At 49.7% G+C, this 20,353-nt stretch overlaps 9 protein-coding genes across 9 annotated transcripts; 5 read left to right on the top strand and 4 right to left on the bottom strand.

The window, feature by feature from the left end:
* Nucleotides 1–1,253: 1,253 nt before the first annotated feature.
* On the top strand, nt 1,254–2,456 carry N7506_011545 (glutathione-independent formaldehyde dehydrogenase; the record flags this gene model as incomplete). Its single annotated transcript, XM_056960836.1, has 2 exons — nt 1,254–1,623; nt 1,690–2,456. The coding sequence occupies 2 exons, from the start codon at nt 1,254–1,256 to the stop codon at nt 2,454–2,456; spliced, it is 1,137 nt and encodes a 378-aa protein (XP_056805370.1).
* A 1,278-nt stretch (nt 2,457–3,734) lies between these two features.
* Nucleotides 3,735–4,028, top strand: N7506_011544 (uncharacterized protein; the record flags this gene model as incomplete). The annotated part of the gene is made up of 1 exon (XM_056960835.1): nt 3,735–4,028. One exon carries the CDS (start codon nt 3,735–3,737, stop codon nt 4,026–4,028), a length of 294 nt encoding a protein of 97 aa, XP_056805369.1.
* Nucleotides 4,029–7,870: 3,842 nt separating this feature from the next.
* Nucleotides 7,871–8,372, bottom strand: N7506_011543 (uncharacterized protein; the record flags this gene model as incomplete). Its single annotated transcript, XM_056960834.1, is given in 2 exon segments — nt 7,871–8,081; nt 8,092–8,372. The coding sequence occupies 2 exon segments, from the start codon at nt 8,370–8,372 to the stop codon at nt 7,871–7,873; spliced, it is 492 nt and encodes a 163-aa protein (XP_056805368.1).
* Nucleotides 8,373–9,740: 1,368 nt separating this feature from the next.
* N7506_011542 (uncharacterized protein) lies at nt 9,741–10,116 on the top strand (the record flags this gene model as incomplete). The annotated part of the gene is made up of 3 exons (XM_056960833.1): nt 9,741–9,789; nt 9,842–9,918; nt 9,970–10,116. 3 exons carry the CDS (start codon nt 9,741–9,743, stop codon nt 10,114–10,116), a joined length of 273 nt encoding a protein of 90 aa, XP_056805367.1.
* A 28-nt stretch (nt 10,117–10,144) lies between these two features.
* On the top strand, nt 10,145–10,681 carry N7506_011541 (Glutathione S-transferase N-terminal; the record flags this gene model as incomplete). The annotated part of the gene is made up of 2 exons (XM_056960832.1): nt 10,145–10,381; nt 10,445–10,681. 2 exons carry the CDS (start codon nt 10,145–10,147, stop codon nt 10,679–10,681), a joined length of 474 nt encoding a protein of 157 aa, XP_056805366.1.
* A 339-nt stretch (nt 10,682–11,020) lies between these two features.
* N7506_011540 (uncharacterized protein) lies at nt 11,021–12,565 on the bottom strand (the record flags this gene model as incomplete). The annotated part of the gene is made up of 1 exon (XM_056960831.1): nt 11,021–12,565. The coding sequence occupies one exon, from the start codon at nt 12,563–12,565 to the stop codon at nt 11,021–11,023; it is 1,545 nt and encodes a 514-aa protein (XP_056805365.1).
* Nucleotides 12,566–12,857: 292 nt separating this feature from the next.
* N7506_011539 (involucrin repeat protein) lies at nt 12,858–16,057 on the bottom strand (the record flags this gene model as incomplete). The annotated part of the gene is made up of 4 exons (XM_056960830.1): nt 12,858–14,834; nt 14,902–15,033; nt 15,095–15,832; nt 15,887–16,057. The coding sequence occupies 4 exons, from the start codon at nt 16,055–16,057 to the stop codon at nt 12,858–12,860; spliced, it is 3,018 nt and encodes a 1,005-aa protein (XP_056805364.1).
* Nucleotides 16,058–16,912: 855 nt separating this feature from the next.
* On the top strand, nt 16,913–18,460 carry N7506_011538 (putative cell surface receptor/MFS transporter (FLVCR); the record flags this gene model as incomplete). The annotated part of the gene is made up of 4 exons (XM_056960829.1): nt 16,913–17,011; nt 17,079–17,191; nt 17,239–17,587; nt 17,642–18,460. The coding sequence occupies 4 exons, from the start codon at nt 16,913–16,915 to the stop codon at nt 18,458–18,460; spliced, it is 1,380 nt and encodes a 459-aa protein (XP_056805363.1).
* Nucleotides 18,461–19,197: 737 nt separating this feature from the next.
* Nucleotides 19,198–19,988, bottom strand: N7506_011537 (cytochrome b-c1 complex subunit 6 family protein; the record flags this gene model as incomplete). Its single annotated transcript, XM_056960828.1, has 4 exons — nt 19,198–19,262; nt 19,385–19,510; nt 19,702–19,912; nt 19,962–19,988. The coding sequence occupies 4 exons, from the start codon at nt 19,986–19,988 to the stop codon at nt 19,198–19,200; spliced, it is 429 nt and encodes a 142-aa protein (XP_056805362.1).
* Between the last annotated feature and the right edge of the window lie 365 nt (nt 19,989–20,353).

Raw genomic sequence — 20,353 nt, 5'->3', positions numbered from 1 at the left:
CGCTGGATTGATGACAAGATTGCCCGTGGAAAAATACTATTTCCGGACACATCGGGGATATCTGCTTATCTCTGCCGAGCAACATCCATGGTTGATTATCTCGGGTCAAATTTCGACACGCCTTTGTCATCTCTGAGCGGTGTCGATGATGAACGACATGTGGGTCGATCTTTCGGGTTCTCCACTCGCTGTCCGCCACCCTTAACAACGACATGAACAACGCAGTACAGTCTCGGACTTGATACCTAAGTGCTCGGCTCATCACGGACATAGTATGTTACGGGCTTACATATAAAGGCAAACGACATCTCCCACAGTCAAATCACAGACTCAAGAGCAACATTTCACAACATCTCCAAGCACAATGGCATCCCAACTTTGGCTGATTACCGGAGCATCCTCCGGCTTCGGGGCGCTTATGGCGGAACATGCCCTCAGAGCAGGCCATCGTGTGCTTGCTACAGCCCGCAATCCTCAGAAGGCTGCCCAAGATTACCCACAAGTCGGAGATCTGGGTGGGAAGTGATTCGGGGAAAGGAGCTTCTTTACTGGCATTAGCACATTCTGTCATCTGAAAAGACTACATAGATTGCTTTCCGAAATCAAGATCGAGGGATTATGTGCCAAGTGTGGGTCTCGAGTATGTTTCGCGTGTCCGTCTTCGGGTATTCCAAGGTTTCCGTAGATATGCAGCCGCCTGAACTAGTAGTCCCATTTGTGGGCTTTTTGCTTGTAGATCATCTATCAGCACTTTATCCCTTAACACTGTAATCACTAGGTTTATCGGTGGAATTAACGGGATTACGCTGTCATTCGTACTTTGATTATCTTGTGGCGGAGCTTTAGACAATACCCAGTCAGTTTAAAAGACAGCCCAAAAGATAATTAGAAAGACAGTTGGAAAGATATTTAAAAAAGGTCCCGAAGTTGATGAAAGTTCTCTTTCTTTACCAATCGAGATATCAAATGAGCTCCATTGATCTCCCCGGGAGCACGATCAACCAATGTGTGACTTGTTTTCCTTGCATGATGCTGAATAACAGTGGATATAGGCCTAAAATGAGCTAGACGGTAGGCAACGATGCATCAACTTATGATTGTGCAGATCACGTCGTAAGCAGACGCAGGTCCGACATACTTGAGTTGGATGAAATGCTATAAAAGGTCGCACTATTCGCAGCTCAAGTATTCATCTCTCAACACTGAAAGCAACAAGCTTGAACATTAAAGAACGCTTGCATTCTTATCCACAAATGTCACTCAACGCCACCCTCGCCGCCACCATGCGGGCAGTGGCATGGTTTGGTCAGACCAACAATGTCTCTGTGATTGATGTGCCAGTCCCCAGCATCATTAATCAAACGGACGCAATTATTCGAATTACTTCCTCTGCTATCTGCGGCTCTGACCTTCACTTCTATCATGGCTACACTGGTGCTGCCAATGTTCCATGGAACCTTGGACATGAAGCCGTTGGTTATGTTCAGGAAGTTGGTAGTGCAGTCTCTTCTCTTGAAGTGGGAGAGTACGTGATTGTCCCCGATAACGCGCACTCTGGTCACTACGGCCAGGAGCATCCAATCTCTTTCGGATCTGGCTCAGATCACTACGGTGGACTGCAAGGTACTTTTCCCTTTACCCTTCAGTTGATACTCTACCTCATCGATCAATTCTAACATTTTTGATAAGCTGAATATGCCCGTGTTCCATTCGCTGACATGTCTCTCGTCCCGATTCCTTTCAACAATCAAACTGGCAATGCTACCAAGGAACTTGACTACCTGATGATTTCCGATGTTTTCACCACTGGATGGCAGGCATTGACATACAGTGGCTTTGAGCCCGGAGACACTGTTGCAATCTTCGGAGCAGGACCAGTTGGGCTCATGGCCGCATACTCTGCCCTACTCCGTGGTGCTTCACGTGTCTACTCGGTGGATCAAGTTCCTGACCGTCTGGCGCTGGCCGATTCAATTGGCGCAGTTCCCATTCAGTTCAATGCCTCCGATCCAGTGCAGCAAATTCTGTCTCAAGAACCAAATGGTGTGACGAGAGCCTTGGACTGCGTGGGATTCGGATCTGTCAACTCTACTGGTCAACGTGATGATGGACTTGTGCCTCGTCAACTTCTGTCTGTTGTTGCCCAACAGGGTGGTATTGCCATCGCTGGCGTGTACACTGGTGGTCAAAACAACACCCGGGGTGCTGCCAACGCTGCTACTGTCCCTGCCGAAGTTCCCATTTCTATCTTTGAGCTTTGGAGTAAGGCTGTTTCTGTTGGGAGTGGAATTGTCTTGCCGCTGGAGCATGCTCATTCGCTCGTCGACCTTGTGGCAAATGATCGAGCTTCTCCCAGCTTTGTGGTTAGCTCTATCATTGATATTGAGCAAGCTCCGGAATACTACCGGCGCTACAGTGATCACCTGGAGCACAAAGTGGTAATCCGCTTCCCATGAGCTTCAATCCATTGACTTCATTTGTGCGACTGGGTGGGAAGAGAGCGTTGTGTAGTCGGTGTCTGTGGAATTAGTCTACCGTGCAAAAAGAAAAATGGCTCAAGCCATGTGGAGTGCCACATCTATACAATGATCAAAAACTCACTCATTTGCTTTGATCGATTACAAATTTGATCGAGCGACTCAGGTGTTATTTCATCCATTTGTACCTATGACAAAGGTTTACCCAGAAGATTTGGGATCTGCGTTCATTGTTTTTGCAATTTCTGAATCTTGCTATTGTAACAGTCTTCTGACCTCCCAGTACCGCCCGAATAGATATCGAATGAATCCTTCATCGATCCGGAAAGCTTCTGAAATAACCATGTTGAAAATTTTCAAGTCCTCCGAATAACACGTATGCACTGATATCAGGTTCTAGCGTCCGTGTGTGTGTTGTAAAATGTCGTTGAGTTTGAGGGGTTAGGCGTCGTTTTGACAACACCTGGGCACCGAGTGATGATGACTGTAAGATTGCCCCACGGGCATAGCGATCCGTTGTAGGGCTCGGGTGCGGGTTTTCGGTGGGGCTTCGCCGCGGGATAAGGTTGCGGGTCGGTGCAGCTCTAGGTTGGGGTCGGCATTGCTGTTTGAAACGCGACAGACGGCGGTTGGTCTCATGAGAGCTGGGCATGAGCCGCTGATTAAAGGTCAGACATCATAATCAAGTGATGGGAGTCTCCAGGGAGGTGGTTGGTTGTCAACGGCTGTACCCACTTACTATTTGAATGACCAAGTGTCCATGCTGTACATGGCAGAGCTGGCCTCGGCCGACTACTCCAGCGGATGAAGCGTTCACTTGAACTCGGCATTACACCCAAAGCTCCGATAATGACATTGGGAAAGTGAATCTCACTGTCAGTGAAGAAGATTTGCTAAAGACTGTGGTTAGCAAATTCTTGATTTTAGCCAAGCTGCTGCAGGTACTCATCTTGAATGTCTTCTGCCTTGTCCCCAGGCCCGCCCAACCTCCCTTCCTTTGGACCCGGAAATTCCCTGCTTTTTGTTTTGTTTTTTAGTGTTAGTTTTTGGAAGGCAGTACGAGGGAGACAAACGAGTGACATGGGTCCAGCAAGCAAGGGAAGGTGGTGGGAACAAGCAAGCGAGTGGGGCAGGGAAAAGCAAGCGAGTGGAGTGTAATAGGAACAAGCAAACGAGTGGAGTGTAATAGGAACAAGCAAAGGAGTGTAGGTGACGGCCCAAGTCACAAATCACAAAAAAGCAAAGAGGCGCTGGACAATGAAACACAACGGGCTTGGGAGAACTCGATCCGCCGAGAACCAGGCTTCACAAGTGAGCGACGATGTCCGCCGGACTGTGGGCCCCTACGGCTCCCACAACCGCCTTAATCGCAAGCACACCAAGGGATTGTCCACCCTCAACGAACTCATACTAGCCAAGAAGCATACACTGTTCAGGGCTAATATCACCCCACGGTTTTTCCACACGAGGTGGAACGGATGGTTGGGAAGGCTGGCCATCTCTGGCGCGCCTGAGCCGATCCTCAACACTATCCGTGATGACCGTGACTGAGGCAGTTTGGTCGATTGCTCGACTAAAATTAATGCGCTTCAGCGCCTTCAACAGGAGGATAAAAAGAGACATGCTTGTAAAACATATAACAGGTAAACGATATAAGGGGGAGGGCAAGGAGAAAAAGAAAGGAACCTCTTGGGGCTTACGATGTTTACCTTCACCCATCCTGAGTTCTCAACGAGGCAGGTACATTGAAGCCCCAGATTGGAAGGTGCCGGGGATGGTTTGGGACCTCGGAAAGTAGGCCTAGAGACAGTTAGGGCGTTATGGGAGCAGTTACGCTTCCATTGATAAGAGGATAAGCATTCTCTGGCGAACGGATGTATACAATAACTGTAAGAATACATTGATGAGGTATATTATATACTGAAGAGCAGAGGAATAAGCGATTTGTAGTCCACCGTAGCTGGGTGAGCTAGACCCAAGGGGATTAGACACTCCCGAGGTTCTTGTCGAAGTGACCATAGTACACGTTATCGGGGATAACCATTCGCTACCCTACTTCAAGAGAGAAGATTTCACTACCAGCCCTTGAACATAGCTAACAGCTTCTTTTGGTAGGCCTGTCGGCCCAAGGTAATGATCGTGATTGGGTGTTTTGGAGAAACAACCCCTTTGACAAAGGATGTATTGTTGGATCTTGGGTTACAAGAGATAGGGTGAGACAGAGAGAACGAGCTCTTGGATACGGGTAGGGGGCGAGCTCTACTCCGTCAGCAGCAACCGAATTACTGCTGATCGCACACACGTCTTAGGAACCGAAACAGCTGCTAAAACCCAAGTCTGCTCTGTTCCAAAGAACAAGAACGCTCGGTCCCAATCAACAATGATTGTTACCCAGCTGATATAACAAGTCATTAGTCTACTATGCATACCATGGCTTCCTGTATGTAAATTACTCTTGTAGCAGACAAGCGTCATTCAACTATCTGGACACTGAGATCAAACCTCGTCCTCTTAAATTGCCGAAATCTTAGAAGCAGTCCTGTTCCTGTCTTTTTTGATGGATTTTGCTACAATTCACCACTCTACAAGCATGGCAAAGACGAGGATGGAGGCTTCTAGGTTATATGACCTGGGTAACAGAGCGGACAGGAGTAGAAGAGAGTTGTATTCGTCAAAGGGGGAAGAGCCAAATGGCGGTCTTATGTCGTCGCTAATGATGTGTTTTCTACGCGAGATAGTCGTAGCAATGCTTGGGGTGGTTGCCTGGGGAAGGTTTGTTGTCGTGATTAATATTCCAGGCTTCCCTTTCGAGACTTCAGTCAGAGTTATCAAGGGGACATGGAATTTGATATCAAATGTTGAAAATCATCACTGCTTTTCCCCTTCTGCATGTTGCATTTATCTTGAACTCTGGTTAGTGGGTACAGGTGCATAGTAACAGATAAGGTTATATTGTACTTCAATTTAATAAAAAGGGAAGAATAGACAAAATAGAAGTAGGTTGGTGATTGTTGGCATATACACCAATAGGAGCAACGCAAAGGAGATAGAACAAATATGACGAACATTCCTAAGAATGTAGTCGCTATCTATAAGAGGACATTTGGAGCATTGGACGGATTACTAGTAAGTTGAACAACAACCCAAACTATAATCCGGTCACAACTAAGTCGCTCATTTTGTTTTCTTTAGAGGAAAAGAGAAACCATTTATACTGGCAAGTTCGCTTTTTCTACATAACCTTCCCATAAAGAAAACTCATGTGGTATGGGGCAGTGTCCCTGTAAACAAATTTTCATTCAACAATGAAAATAAAGATGAAGATAAGGCCTCAGGAAGCAAAAGCTAGAGAGGCAAGAAGCAAGTAGAATTGGGAAGCAAGATCATATGACCAGAGAGAGCAGACATTCAACCCAGCCAGAGTGCCAATAGCCAGAAAACAGGCACATATTCCATCATGATAACTTCAAAACCAAGCTGGCATTATCAGCTGGTTAAGAAGGATTCCCAGCCCATACATTCCCAGCTCATGCATTCTTCGCCTTGTCAGATGGAGTTCGACATCTCCTCCTAGTCTTGATCTTGTTTCTCCTCGATGTAGGGTTTCCCATTTGATAATTCTTGTCTCAACTCATCGAGTTCCCTCTTGAGTTTTCTGTTTTCCCGCCCTGTTGTAATTGATTTGTATGCGGCATAGGGAAAAATAAAACGGGTTGAGAATTTCTCAAAAGCATGCCAGAAATTAAACCGCATTGTTGTTTTGAAGACTGTCAATAGCCGAGAAAAGAGAAGAGAAGTTGATGGAGAAGAGAGAAGAGAAAGATTTCCAGGGATGCTTGATGTAATGTCAAATCAAAGCTAAGAAGAGAAGTTGGCAGCACTAGTGGTCGGGTGGTTACCTTAGTTCTTTCTATTGAGTCAGAAATCAAGTCGGTGGCGATCCATGGGAGGTCATGGTGGTTTCAATGGACCCTATAGTTACATACGAGGCCCGGAAGATCACGTTAGCTAAAGAGTATATTGATATCATTCACAGAATGAATGAAAGATTCAAATGGATTAACATCAATTTGCGAACCTTCCCAGGTTATTTTTGGGGGGTCAGATGACCGTCGAGTGTAGATAGTTCGCTGTCTCTTTTTGTCTCTTTCCTTTCCCCAGATCAGTCCTTTTTATCTTTTTCTTTTTGGCTTTGAAAGTTTGTATTCAATTTTTACCGTCTTTTGTAGTTCTTCTAGTAGCAACCTGTCGTGACTTATGTCTTTACTTGCTTCCGTGACTGGTTGCTCTCCGTTCTCCTTTTCACAGCGAGCTAGTAGATCCTAAATGATGAAAAAGGTGGAAAGGCCAAATGTATAAAGACTCACAATATACAAGCTGGAAAACTGACATAACGTCCGCACTCCAGCTATCTCAGGATGCTCTTCCAAGGTTTCGGCTCACCAGAGACCTACTGTCAAGGCGGGCTATAACCATGGACCCCATCGCTGGCAGCGAATAAAACCTGCTTCCATTTTTCAGCATTTAAATTAGTACGGAGTAAAAAATACTCAATACTTGCCCAAGTGCATCATATGATCTCTTGTCGAAGGGTGAATTCATCGGGCTTTAATTGCGTATGCTTCTGCATGCGGCATCGGCCCCGGGGAGGTCCCAAGGCTCTCGCTTCCTCTCTTTCAATGGTTCCTTCCCTCTCGTGAGTTTCGTTGTCAAACCAGACCACCTTTTTTGAAGCTTGCCTCTCTCACAGAAAGGTTCCTCCGCGACAAAGCAAACATCGAAATATTTACTTCTTTTGAAGAAGTAGACCGCTGATGCAGTAGATTCACTGTCAAAGCAAATTACGGACTGACCGGGGGGAGAGGAGGGAGGATGATAAAAGGCTGATCTACGGTGGAGAAACAAAGATCGATTCAAAAACAGTAGATTCTGGCCGTCGAAGCAAAATGACCGACTGGGGAAAAGAAGGAAGAGAGAGAGAGAGAAAAAAAAGAGCTATCTAGCCAAAGAGGGTCACCTGACCTTCCAATAACTTCCTACCCAGGAGGCTCAGCAAAACTCCCATCATTTTCATTGAATTCATCAAAGGAGCTCTGTAGATGTTGACTCGTCACCTTCGTCTGACAGGTACCCTGAATTCGGAGTTCCAGAGTCCCCGAGTCCCATGCAAGCACTAGCGTCGTGATCAACTGTGGCCGATTTATCAATCAGATCAAAGGCGCTATCCTGGCTTTCTTGCAACAATCCCCATATCGAAGCCATAACGATCCGGTTGTAGTAATAGTTTTTTGAGTCTCTGGATAGTAGATCTTGAGCTCGTCCTTTTTCAGATAGCCTGAATCGAGCAGACACTTCCTTCTCCTGCTTCGGGTTCAGCATAAAGCCCCGAGATTTTATACAGCATCCACATTCGATCGTGCAGTGTCCGACTCCAAGTCTGCGAGCTGGAACCATTTCGCGGCTCGAGCAGCACCCACATTCTCGGCCACAGCAGCCTCCTTTACCCGCACAGTCGTCATTGAGAACACGATGCATATACCATCGGGGATGCGATCTCCATAGGCTGAGTCCTCTCGTCCCAGGACCCTCAGGGAGACTGCTTCGCTTCGCCCACCAATCGCGCTCCAGAAGCCAATATTTCTGGTTCAACTCATCAAGCTTTTTTGTTATAGCACGATAATAAGAATCACCGTGCTCTTTGTTGTCAGTCTTAGCTTTGATGAGCTCTTGCTTCAATGTAACCTCTCTCTGGAAGGTTTCCCGTAGAGATGTTTCAATGTTTAGGAGAGTGGAGAACGGGTCTTTCTCATAATATTGAAAGAACTTGTAGAATCGCTCAAACCGATGCTGTTGAAGCTCTTTCAAGTTTCCACGCCTTTCAAGCTCAGTCTCCATGTAGGTCCTCTCGCCAGGTGGCCGTCGTACGGGTCTTATCCCGAATATCCAGAGTCTCCAAGGCTCGGGAAGAAAAAATAGAATCATTCCGTTCGAAGGAAGAGAGGGGGGTGGTTTGTAGGGTTCTGAATAGAGCTTTGGTTGAAATTTCCAAATAGACAGCGGATGTCAAAAGTGAACTTGAATTCAACTGCACCACAGGCTGGGGCAGGTTGACTACTGAAAGGTTCTATCAACGGCTCATACTGATGTCATTGTTGAAAGTAGATTTGACAAGCCTCAGTGCCGCGCGGGAGCGCGGCCAAAAAGACGACGATAGTTGCTTATAAACAGGTGTAGTTTTGTATTAGCTTAATCTCATATTTCGATTGGTAAGGAAAGAGAACTGTCATCACCTTCGGGACCTTTTTTTAACTGTCTTTCTAACTGTCTTTCTAACTGTCTTTCTAACTGTCTTTCTAACTGTCTTTCTAACTGTCTTTCTAACTGTCTTTCTAACTGTCTTTCTAACTGTCTTTCTAACTGCCTATCTAAGGTTCCAACTAATTGTTAAGTTATTATAATTGGTTGAGGAATAGAAATCTTGGCTAAGCTATGAACAGAGATCTCATGTCTATATTGAGTTTCATCGGATATCCCTTTACACGAAACGAAGATCTTTTATATGTGATAGAGTTATATGGAATTGATTGAGACAAAAAGTGAAAGAGATATCCAGGTGCAGCTTCCCCCCTCTTTTCTCAAAGAAGAGAGCAAGCTAATCTACGGATATTGACTGAATATTTGAATTATGACAGCATCCTTCCAAGGTTGCAAATGGCTCCAATTACTCTTACATGAGCCAAAGGCCATGATAAATATCATTTCCCGTGGACCTGTGTCTGGAATAGTCAACACAGAAGCCAAAATTTGCTAACCACTATTGATTGATCCGATTTCATCATGAATCAAACTCACTTTGATCAATGCTAGAGCGAAGGTTAATGGTTTTGCCGTGTCGTGGTTTTCCAAGGTTACGGACCTGCCTAGTTCTCAAACCTTGGAAGTCTGCTTCGTGTTTAGATTCAATTTTAATATATCTTTCAAGACTTTTAAAAAGCGTTTTGTAGTTTCTTGACTGGCTCCTGGTCAATATCTTTGATCCGAATGAGTTTTATCACCTGCGTGCCAGCGCAGCTCTCCGGCGTGACTACTATATCCAGCAACCCGCGGAGGTTGGAAAGTGGGACCGAATACGAGAAAAGCTGGGGTAAATTCCATGACTCATCAGGAACAAAGTCCCGACACTGAATTCTTGAACTTCTGCACTTTCCAATCACACCCGTGGACACCTATTCAGACTTGGGCATTCCAAATTCAAGATCCAACATGCCTCAAACAGACTACCACCTCATCGGCCTGTATACTCGCTACTCCAGTAAGAAGCAATCCTAGCATCACCACCAGATACCAAGCTAAGCCCAATAAAGGCTGGACAGCGCGCGTAGAAGCAGTTCTGGAATACTTCCAAATCCCTCATACTCGTGAATTCATCAACCTCCCCTCCGTAAGCCGCTAAGTCCAGCCTCCAACGGCACATCCATCTAACCAAAACTAGGTAAAAGCCATCTCACCAACCGGACTCGTCCCAGTCCTACAATGCCACTCAATCTCAACAACGATAAGCGACTCCCTCTCTATTTGCGAGTTCCTCGCTGAGTCGAACCCCGTCACTGTCTCTATGGCCACGGGATCGAAAGCTTAGAGCTCTGGCGCGCACAGCTGCAGCTCAGATGCACTCCGGCTTTCCAGTTCTGCGGAATACATTCCACACGAACTTCGTGGTGAGATATACAGGCAATGTCCCTATTCCTGACGGGGCGGATGCGGAAATAGCCCGGATGTTCCGGATCTGGGACTCTGCGCGGCAGGCGACCAAGGAGAGGCTTGCTGAATTGGGGGAGGCGGATGAGGGCTTCCTGTTTGGCGGGTTTAGTATTGCTGATGCATTCTTCTGGCCTATTCTCTGGGTATGTCTTCTTGTCTTTTTTCGGCTTCTGGTAATTAGGTTTTGTGTGCTAATGTGGTTACAGCGCTTCCGCACATACGGTCTTTCGCTTGAAAGTGCCGGCTCGGATGCTCTGGACTGGATGGCAAAGATGTGGAGTGATCCTGTGTTCAAGCGGTTGAGCGACAGGTATTTCCGGCAGGCGGAGGATCCCGAGACTTGCATTGCGCATTATGATGATATCTTCCGGGGTGTGGACGGTGTGCAGTACGGATTCTTCCCCGAGGATTGGGTTTTCTCTGTATCTGCCGGTGGACAGTGAGTAGGAAGCTTGACTTGCCTGATCAGTCTTGGCAATTTAGTCGCATATGGGACACCGTTGGGGTACGGGTCTCGACTTGTCTAACATAGCGTCTATGGTAGGCTGTTCAGCTTTGTAAAAAAAGATTGGAACGCTTTTCAAACGACGAATATTTGTTCTTTTTTGGTATACTCAGAGACTGTCCAGGTGGATTCGAGTGGGTATAGGTGTGCAAGAGGTTGGTAGAGCTCGATATGTTCAAGTAAAAATAACAAAATCCAACGAGCGGTGTTCTGGCTATCAATAACGAAGAAAACCGCGAAAGCAGGGAGCATGACTTAGGACGAACCAAAAAGGAGACTATACCGTGGCTGGATCCACGAGAGTCGGGAACATGACACCATAAACAGACGATACCCAAGACTGAAGACTCCGAACCTGGGAAGGATTTCTCTCCGCGTTCCCATTCTGAGAAACAGTGGGTGACACTTCACTTCTGGCAGTTGTGTATGTATCGTGTGAACTGGTTTGACCAACAGATTCGTTAGGTTCTTCGTGCTCGTCCCAGCAGCCACAGTAACAAGGTTGGGCTCTGATCCAACACACAAAAGCCGAGTAAACAGATGAATCTTTTTGTGGACCCCTGTTTGTTCCATCTTCACGGACGGTTGAGAGGGCTGAATGTAACCGGGATGAAACGGAGGTGCGGTTATGAGAAGTGTCTCTGGATCCTTGAATGGATGATTCAGCTTGTTCAGTAGGCGCTCCGGATAGGCCAACCGGAGCAGACAGATCTCGCGGAAGACCTGAAAGTGCCACGGGTCTAGGTTGGCGCGGGCCAGCAATCATCGCCGAGGTCGGACTCGATGGGAAAGAGAAACCACGCCCGGGAGTCAATGAGCGCCGTCTAGCGAGATGGGAGGACTGGAATGGTCTTGTACGAACAGCTCCACCGAGGCTCTTCGCACGACCAGTGTCATAGGGGTCGCGACATGTGTCCACAGTTTCGTGTTCAGCAGGCGAGAGACGGTGGTGGAATGGATGGTCATGCAGTGAGCGAACGACGTTAGTTCCATGACCACTCTGTCGATATGGAAACCGACCCTGGACCATTGTTCCATCCTCTGCTCGGCCTATGCCGGTTACGGAGCGGGCATCAATGCGCGTTGTCGGGACTAAAAGACCGAAGAACCGTCTGATAGTCTCTGAGTATGAGCTACTGCGCTGAGAGCCTGCGTCGCGTTCTGCACGGGCATAGGCACCGTTGTCTCGCAGCAAAAACCGTGCTGAATACCGCATGGCTTCTGGTGAACCGAACGATGGAAGACCAGGAGGCGTGGGACTTCTTTCTGGTGGTGGATATCGAGGCTGGGTTATGATTATTGCGGGCTGTGCAGTTCCAGGCCATATTGGACCACGAACATTGTCGGTTGCGCCGAGAGATACTGCTTTGCGATGTAGGCGCTGAAGCGTGTCGGGGCGGGATACTTTTGGGCAGGGCTTTCTGCGGGGTGCGGGATGCCATTGCTGTTCAGAGAGTATCTTTCGATGGTCGCTGGGCTTTCTTGTGGGCCTCTGCTTTTGTCCAGAGTTTTCATTGACGGACGAGGAAGTGTGCGAGTCTGTCAACACGAATCTAGCCATATTGACAGCCAATCCATTTGTAACCGGGAGGTCTTGGTTCAGCGAGGCGTAGAAGCGAGTACTCGGTGGGTCCGGTGTGGCGACGCGGATGGCATTAAAGATAGACTGTTCATCGCTTTGAGCGGACTCGAATGATTGGGGGTTGTCGAATGCCGATAGGGAGCCTGAGCCAACGGGACGTCCTGCGCGTCGAAGACTCTGCGATGCCGAGAAGAACTGCGAATGAGGGTTACTGAAATCACGTGTGTTACGGGCATTCATCTTGAAGACGAAAGAGTGAGGCTTCAAGATCATGCATAAGTCATATAAAAGCAAAAGATGAGAGGAAGAGAATATTGTGGAGTGAATCCATCGTGCCTGCCGAGCCAAAATATTATACAATGCAGTCTATTATGTACGTCGCAACATTCCAACCTTCAAAGTGCATATCATCATAACGGAGTACCTCCAGGGCTGGGCATTGGCTTGCCAGTTACCTGTGCATGCTCCTTTCTTAAGGCTCGTAGCAGCCCTTCAATCCTACGACGCTCTTCCTGCTCGGCCTGAAGGAGTGTTAGTGGACAGTCAACCGGGGAGGAAAATCAAAGCTCACCCTCAATATCTTCATATTCTCATTGCGTGTATCGCGCATCATCTTCTTGAACTCGTTCTTCAGCACCATCGTTGATGTTGTCTCGGAAGCACCATCACGGCCAACAGATGTGGGACTACTCAAGTTCATCCAACTGATCCGTTCCTCCGCCAGTTGAGTTTCGAGCTGCTCGCAACGATCCCGAAGACTATCGATGAATCCTTCGAACCTCTCGCGCTCCTTCTCAAACTCGATGCTGGCCTTGGTCATGGCCTCGTAGTCATCAATGGTCTCCCGAAGCTCCCTTTCGAGAGTGTCCGCTCGCTGTTGGAGATCTCCACCTCCGCGTTGGCTCTTGATGATAGCAAGCTCTTCAGTAAGCTCAATGTTCCGGGTAACCAGAGCATCGTTCTCTCTCTGGATACTGGGGTCGGCAGTGACTTCCGCCGCACGCTGGGCCCTGGTACCATACGCACCATCAAGCTCTGCTTTGACCATTGTCAACTCGGTGGTGACCCGGACAATCTCGCCTTCGAGTTCAGTCATCTCATTCTGCAGGCGAGCCACGGTCTCATCAGACTGTGCGCGCTGATTGTCTGCTTCCTGAATGCGAGTTTCAGACTGACTGCGGATCTTTTGAATGGCGGCTTCGAGCTGAGCCACTTCTTGTTCGGCGCGGTCACGAGCGCCAATAATCTCCTCAGATCTAGTACCAGCGTCGTTCTGGGTGGTGTCAATAATTCCTTGGAGACGCTGGATTTCGCTCTCGGCGCGACTATGAGCCTCCTTGAGCTCCTCGTTGGCGCTGTTGTTGGTTTGAAGAGACTCGATGACAGTTTGCAATCGCTTGACTTCATCTTCTGCGTCGTCGCGGGCTTCCTTGATCTCCTTGGACCTAGCTTCCGATTCGTGTTGCATCGTGACGATGACAGCCTCCAGGCGTTGTACCTCACTCTCTGCGTGGTCTCGAGCTTCCCGAACCTGTGTAGATTGAGAATCGGACTCGTGCTGCATCGTGGCAATGACAGCCTCCAAGCGCTGGACCTCGCTCTCCGCATGGTCCTGGGCCTCTCTGGCCTCGGCAGATCTCGAATCCGTTTCACCTTGCATAGAAACGATGACGGCTTCCAGACGCTGGACCTCACCCTCCGCACGATCAAGGGCCACCTTGCTAGCTTCGCTCTGAGAACCGGTGTCATTTCGCAAAGTTTCAATATCGAGATGCAATCGCTGAACTTCCTCTTGCGCGAGCTCGCGAGCTTCCCGGGCCTCTTCAGAACGAGAGTCAGCCTCGTACTGCATAGTAACGATCACGGCCTCCAAGCGCTGGACTTCGCTCTCGGCGTGTTCCCGGGCTTCCTTGGCTTCCTCGCTCTTGGAGTCTGTGGCATTTCGCAGGGTCTCAAGTTCGGTTTGCAGTTGCTTGGCTTCGCCTTCGGCACGGTCGCGGGCATCGCTGACTTCCACCGCTCGGGTGTCATGGTCTCTTTGCAATGACTCCAGGTGGGCATGGAGGCGTTTGAGCTCGGTTTCGGCATGATCTTGGGCATCCCGAGCTTCGCTCACTTCAATGGCTCGGGCATCGGCCTCGCTGTGCAATGAAGTGAGCACACTCTGCAAGCGTGCAACTTCACCCTCCGCCTGGACCAAAGCAGCCTTGGATTCTTCTTGGGAAGAACCACTGTGGCGCATTGCCTCTAGTTGCTCCATGACCAAAGCCAGTTCATCACGACTGGCGTTGGCCTCGCGCTCAGAGACCTCAAGGTCTCTGCGGACGTTTGTTAACTTCTCCGTCAAGTCGCCGATGTGAGCATCTCGTTCTGCATCGGACTTGGAGTTGAGTTCACGTTGCTGCTGGATCTGCGTGGTGAGGATGCTCTTCTGCTCCAATACTCCATCGACTCGGCTCTCTAGTCCGTCGACACCAGTGCGGAGGTATGCGAGCTGTTCTTCCAGTCCCTCGCCGTGGGTGGCATCGGGGGGGCGGAGGCAAGGTTGGTGAGCGGGTCAGGCCAAATCGATCCACGATAGTCTGCACGCGGTTGTTGATCTCGGTGATTTGGAACTTCCAGGCACCCTCCGCTTCTGGGGCGACCTCGGAAGCACCAGGGGCAGAACGGACGGTTTCCTTGTGGAGGGCGATGGTTTCGATACCGTTCTGTATGTAAGCCAAATGTGCTTCGGCCGTGCCATTGGGGTTGACGGGTCCTCCATCTGACGGCTGCGGAGGGGGGGTCGATAAATTCCCCGGGGTTGGACTGAATCATCATATCATGCATGCGTTCGCTGATGTCCTCCAATCGTCTCTCCATGGCCTGCATGGCTTCGGTGTTCGCGGGTGCGAATCCAGACTGGACCTTTCCATGTACACCGAATTGATCCAAATGTTCGTTGGTCCGGTAGAGACTCCGATCGTCGAATTCATGTTCGTCATAAGCGTTATCCAAAGCCGCGTTCTTGGGCCCTTTTTTTAGGCCCTTGTGTGTCATCTGAAGCACACCCGCTGTGTGTTCCAGCAGCCGTTGGTTGATCTTCTGGGACCTCCCTTCCAGCCTCCAGAGTTCCTGCGCGAGCTGCTCGCATCGCCGCTGGCTCACCGCAAGCTCGGAGTCGCTCTTGTCGAGGGCCTCCGAAGTCCCACTGCGACCGAAGATGCTCCGGCTCCTCCGGTGTGTGTTGCCAGCATATTCGCCGCTGCTGCGCGGACTGGGCGGGCTGTACAGCCTTCCGAGCGATTGCGCCGCATCCCGCAATTTGGTCTCCAGCGCCAATTTCCGCCGTGTGCCTACGATCCGGCTCGAGAGTACGCTGGCTTCCTTCTTCAGATTCTCCACCTCCTCAAAAGACAATACTTCGTAATTTATGCTGTCCCCAATCGCGGTCTCGGTCAACAGGTACAGGGCGACGGGGTCGTTGGCATTCAGGAGAGCCGAGCTTCGCGGGTGGGCCGTGTTTAGCTATGACAAGACCATGGTTAGCGACGTTTGAGAATCGGGGTGTTCTCCACCTACCGGGTTGTAACGCGACCGGTCATCGTGCTGGGGGTCGAGTGAATCCCGATACCCATCGACCAGCGACTTGCCCAGCGGCGCAACGGGGGCCGGGGCATCGGAGGCGGTCATTGTCGACAGGTACCGCGGGTCCCCGTAGGAAGATACACTGGAGCGCATACTGCTATCCATTGCTTCGATTTAGAAATGGAAACCAGATTCAACACTGATCGCGCATCGCGACTCGAAGAGAGTAGGTTTTCCAGGCCAGAGACTGGGGTTTTTAGAGAAATTAAAAATGGCGGGAAGTGAGGGAGACACCAGCCTCACGATCGGCGCGCCCCTTAAGGTTCAGCAACCTCACTTTCTCTGACGTACGGAGTAGTCTGATGTGATCTGATGGAAGCTGATGTGTTCGAAAGATACACTTTAGAGTTGCGATCTATAACCCCTGACGCATGTCGATACGAGTATACGAAGTAGAGGTCCACACACAAAGTACGGAGTACTCCGTACATAAGGCTAGTCCAGTATCTCGGAGATATTTGTTCTCCACAACCAAGGCTGGAAGTATAGTCATCTCTATGAGATACGATAGAAAGAAAAAGACGGGGGAAATGGACGGAGTATCGAAGCAGAACAAAGAGATGGAAATGTAAGACCTGAAAGACGTAATTTCAACATGGCCGTTTTGGGGTGAAGCCCACACTTTGAGCATTCGGAAATAAAAGCCCACGAGATCACCAGGTAGATATCACTAGATATTCTAACCGAATGCATAAAGGATAACTAACTTCTTCAAGCCTAGAGGCAATCTAAGCACAATCTAAACAAAGGAAGCATATGCGAAAGAGCGACCCCGCTGTTAGTACCGAACCGGTACCTGCGAAGTATAACGTCACAGTAAGGCTGACCAGGTACTGCCAAGTACTGCCCAGATCTTGGGTCCTTTTTTAAGTCGCATCAAATGTGACCCTTTGTTTCAATCCCACCTGGTTCACTCGGAGTGCGCCGCCCTGGCTATGTTCTATCACATATCTTGGGAACATGTCGACTTCTGACGCCGAGTCCGGCACTCGACCTATCTACAAGGTCTATAAGCGACGCTTCTGGGGTTTAGCCCAGTTGGTCTTGCTGAACATTGTCGTCAGCTGGGATGCATGTGCCGAGGCTGGATTCATAACAGACAAAGACCTCATGCTAACTCTCATAGTGGTTGACCTTCTCGTCCATCTCGACCACCGCGGCGGAGTACTTCAATGTCTCGGAAAGCGCTATCAATTGGATGAGCACTGGCTACCTCTTTGCCTTTTGCGCCGTCAGTCCGTAAGTGATTCCCACGCCAGCAGCAAGACCCATAATAACACGCTCAGCCTCGTCATCTGGATCTTAAACAAAGGCGGTCCCAAACCTGCTATAGTGATCACCGCCAGCCTCTTGCTGGTCGGCAACTGGCTGCGATATGCAGGCACGCGAGCAAACGGCGGTATCTTCGGGCTAGCCATGTTCGGGCAGATCCTCATTGGATTCGCGCAGCCCTTCTGCCTCTGTGCGCCAACACGCTATAGCGACCTCTGGTTCTCAGACCGAGGCCGCACGAGCGCAACGGCCGTCGCCAGTCTCGCGAATCCGCTTGGCGCAGCACTAGGTCAGCTCGTTGATTCAGAATGGGCCACCAAGCCCTCTGACATCCCAAACATGGTCCTATACATCTCCATCATCGTACGTCCGACATCAATCTCCTCAACACCCCATGGGTCTCGCTAACAAACGTAGTCGAGCGTTGCAGCCATCCCATCATTCTTCCTGCCTGCCTCACCACCAACACCTCCAAGTGCCTCTTCAGCAATCCCCCACACGCCTTTGGGAATAGCAACCTACCAGCTAATCACGACGTGGGAATTCTGGCAGATTCTCATCCCATTCTCCGTCTACGTAGGCTTCTTCAACAGCGTTTCGTCACTGCTGAACCAGATACTGAGCCCGTACAACTTCGACGAGACCGAAGCCGGTATCGCAGGCGCCATTCTCATCGTCGTCGGTCTCGTCACCGCTGCGATCATGTCGCCCATCACAGATCGCTATAAGCACTACCTCGGCAGCATCCGCGTCCTGGTCCCCATCGTCGCAGTGACGTATATAGGACTGATATTCGCGCCTTCCAGCCCAGCGGGGATTCCGCCGTCGTATGTCGTTATGGCATTACTGGGCGCATCGTCTTTTGCACTTCTGCCCATCGTGCTAGAGTACCTGGCTGAAATCACTTATCCTTTCTCGCCTGAGATCGGAAGTACCATCTGCTGGACGGGTGGGCAGCTGCTGGGCGCTTGTTTCATTTTGATTCAAGATGCTTTGAAAGCTGGGGATGATGCGAAGCCGCCGTCGAATATGCGGAATTCACTGATCTTTGCTGCTGTGGTGGCGGTTGTGGCGGCGCCGTTCCCTTTGACCATTGGTCTGTTTGGGAGGGTGGTCGAGAGACGAAGATTGGAGGTTGATCGTGGGGTGGAGTTGCAGGAGCCGGTTTCTGTGCTTGATGATCGGGTGAAGAAGGTTCCTTCGGATGGTGACACAGAGACTCTGATCAAGGGATAGAGCTGTTGCCCTTTGGGATTGCTCGGTCGCTTGAGCTCAGCTCAGCTCTGTGGTGACCGGAGCAGCAGGTTTGATGTACAGAGGCATTCATATTTGTTATACCTCTTCAATGTGCCTATGGTATCTTCGAGTATCTCATAGGTTTATTCTGGTGCGGCTTGATATCAGTTTTAATTAGCGCAGCGTGTTCAGCATCATGAAATTTACTTCCAATGAGCCGGACCATGGTCCAGTAATCTCGATCGCGACGTTGAAAACCTGGAGAGAAAACATTCGCAGCGACGCGAGTCGTAGCCAGCCTACCAGTGGGGAGTCAAAATAGACAGGTACAGATGAGATTCGTGTTAAAACAAGAGAAACAAAAGCACAGTTCGATGAGGCGGAAGACCAGCTATCTGTACATGCAAGGCAGAAAGAGGAGGGCAAGTATCTATTATTCTTTCGTGCTTCCTCTGCGCCCTCCTCCCTGCCCCGAAAACAATATGCGCACACATACATGAGGAACGAACCAAAACAAGTCATTTTCATAGCGAGTTTCGTACTCGATCCTGTATTCTCAATCCAAGACGGCAAGCTACCAGGCTATCAATGTGCCGTGGTAGCTATCAAAGCGGGACTGGGACTTCGGCGTTGCAGTCCAACAGCGGAGAGGGTTTCATATCGAGGGGGCCGGAAATCAATTCGAGCCGGATCGATGCGTGGTTGGAGCGCCGAAATCATTTCATGAAAGTAGTTGTTTACTTCAGCTCCCTCCAGAGCTTGGGGGCAGCGCAGGCGGTCACGCAGTGAGTGAGGTGGAAGACTGTTAAGAAAAAAATGATGTTAGCCATGATTTCGACATTGGAAGAATAGATCAATCTGCGATGATTGAACACATTCCCTATGATATCGATATTGCAATATCAATGACAATGGTGCACTTACACTCCTCAACACAGTCCTCCTTGGGACCCTTGAAGTCATCACCAGCCTCCTCCTGGCGAGTGACGCGCTCAACGCACTCATCGTAGTGGTGCTTGTAAGGGGCGCAGACAGAGGAGTTGGCGCACTCTACACAAATTGTTAGCAATCGGTCGGATTGTGGAGCGAGAGACGTCTTTGCGATGCCATTGGCGATATTCCAACCCGTAGCGTGACCCTGACACATCGGAAGAATATGTGCGAGCACCGATCGATCTCATGGTCGCACGGGCACAAGATAAAGCCAGACACGCGTCAAAGACGGCATTGTATTCACTTACCCTCCTCGAGCTTGGGCTTGATGTCCTCGGGCTCCTCCTCCTCTTCCTCTTCTTCTTCTTCCTCCTCTTCCTCCTCGGCCTCGGCCTCAGCCTCCTCTTCGGGGGCCTCCTCGGAAGACTCCTCAGCGGGGGTCTCCTCGGCGGACTCGGATTCGGTGGACTCCTCCTTCTCGGCAGGCTCGTCCTGGGGGGGCAGACTCGGTCTCGGTGTCTTGAGCGGGAGCCTCAGCCTGGGCTTCGAAGCCCCAGGAGGACACGACGTCAGAGAAGAAATCGGAGAGACCCATTGCGACAGGGATCAATTGAATGATGACCGAAGGTTGCGGTGTGGTGGGGAACTGAAGGGGGTTGGAATTGAGGGAGGATGTTGGTTTTCCAAGAGCTGCTTCTTTCGGACTGGAAAATCGGAAAGGCCCGGCCGCTGAGCCAGGACAATTATGCCGCACGTGATTGGCCAGAGCCAACTCGGTCTGGTTACTGGGGTTTTATAGATCGCGGTGGTCATTTTCAATTATTACACGGATTCGACTTGATGCAGACTTGGGAACATTTTTAGGCTTTCATTGAGAGTATCTAAGAGCACCATGTTGTGGCCTGCATTTTTGGGGATTGTGGATTTTTCATCTTTTGGAGAGCACCGCTTTCCTATCGC

Source organism: Penicillium brevicompactum (assembly GCF_028827555.1).
Source record: "Penicillium brevicompactum strain IBT 35665 chromosome Unknown utg000009l_segment0_segment0, whole genome shotgun sequence".
Taxonomy (NCBI): Eukaryota; Fungi; Ascomycota; class Eurotiomycetes; order Eurotiales; family Aspergillaceae; genus Penicillium; species Penicillium brevicompactum.
Note: the sequence above shows the minus strand (reverse complement) of the source record. Positions and strands in the feature narration are given on the sequence as shown.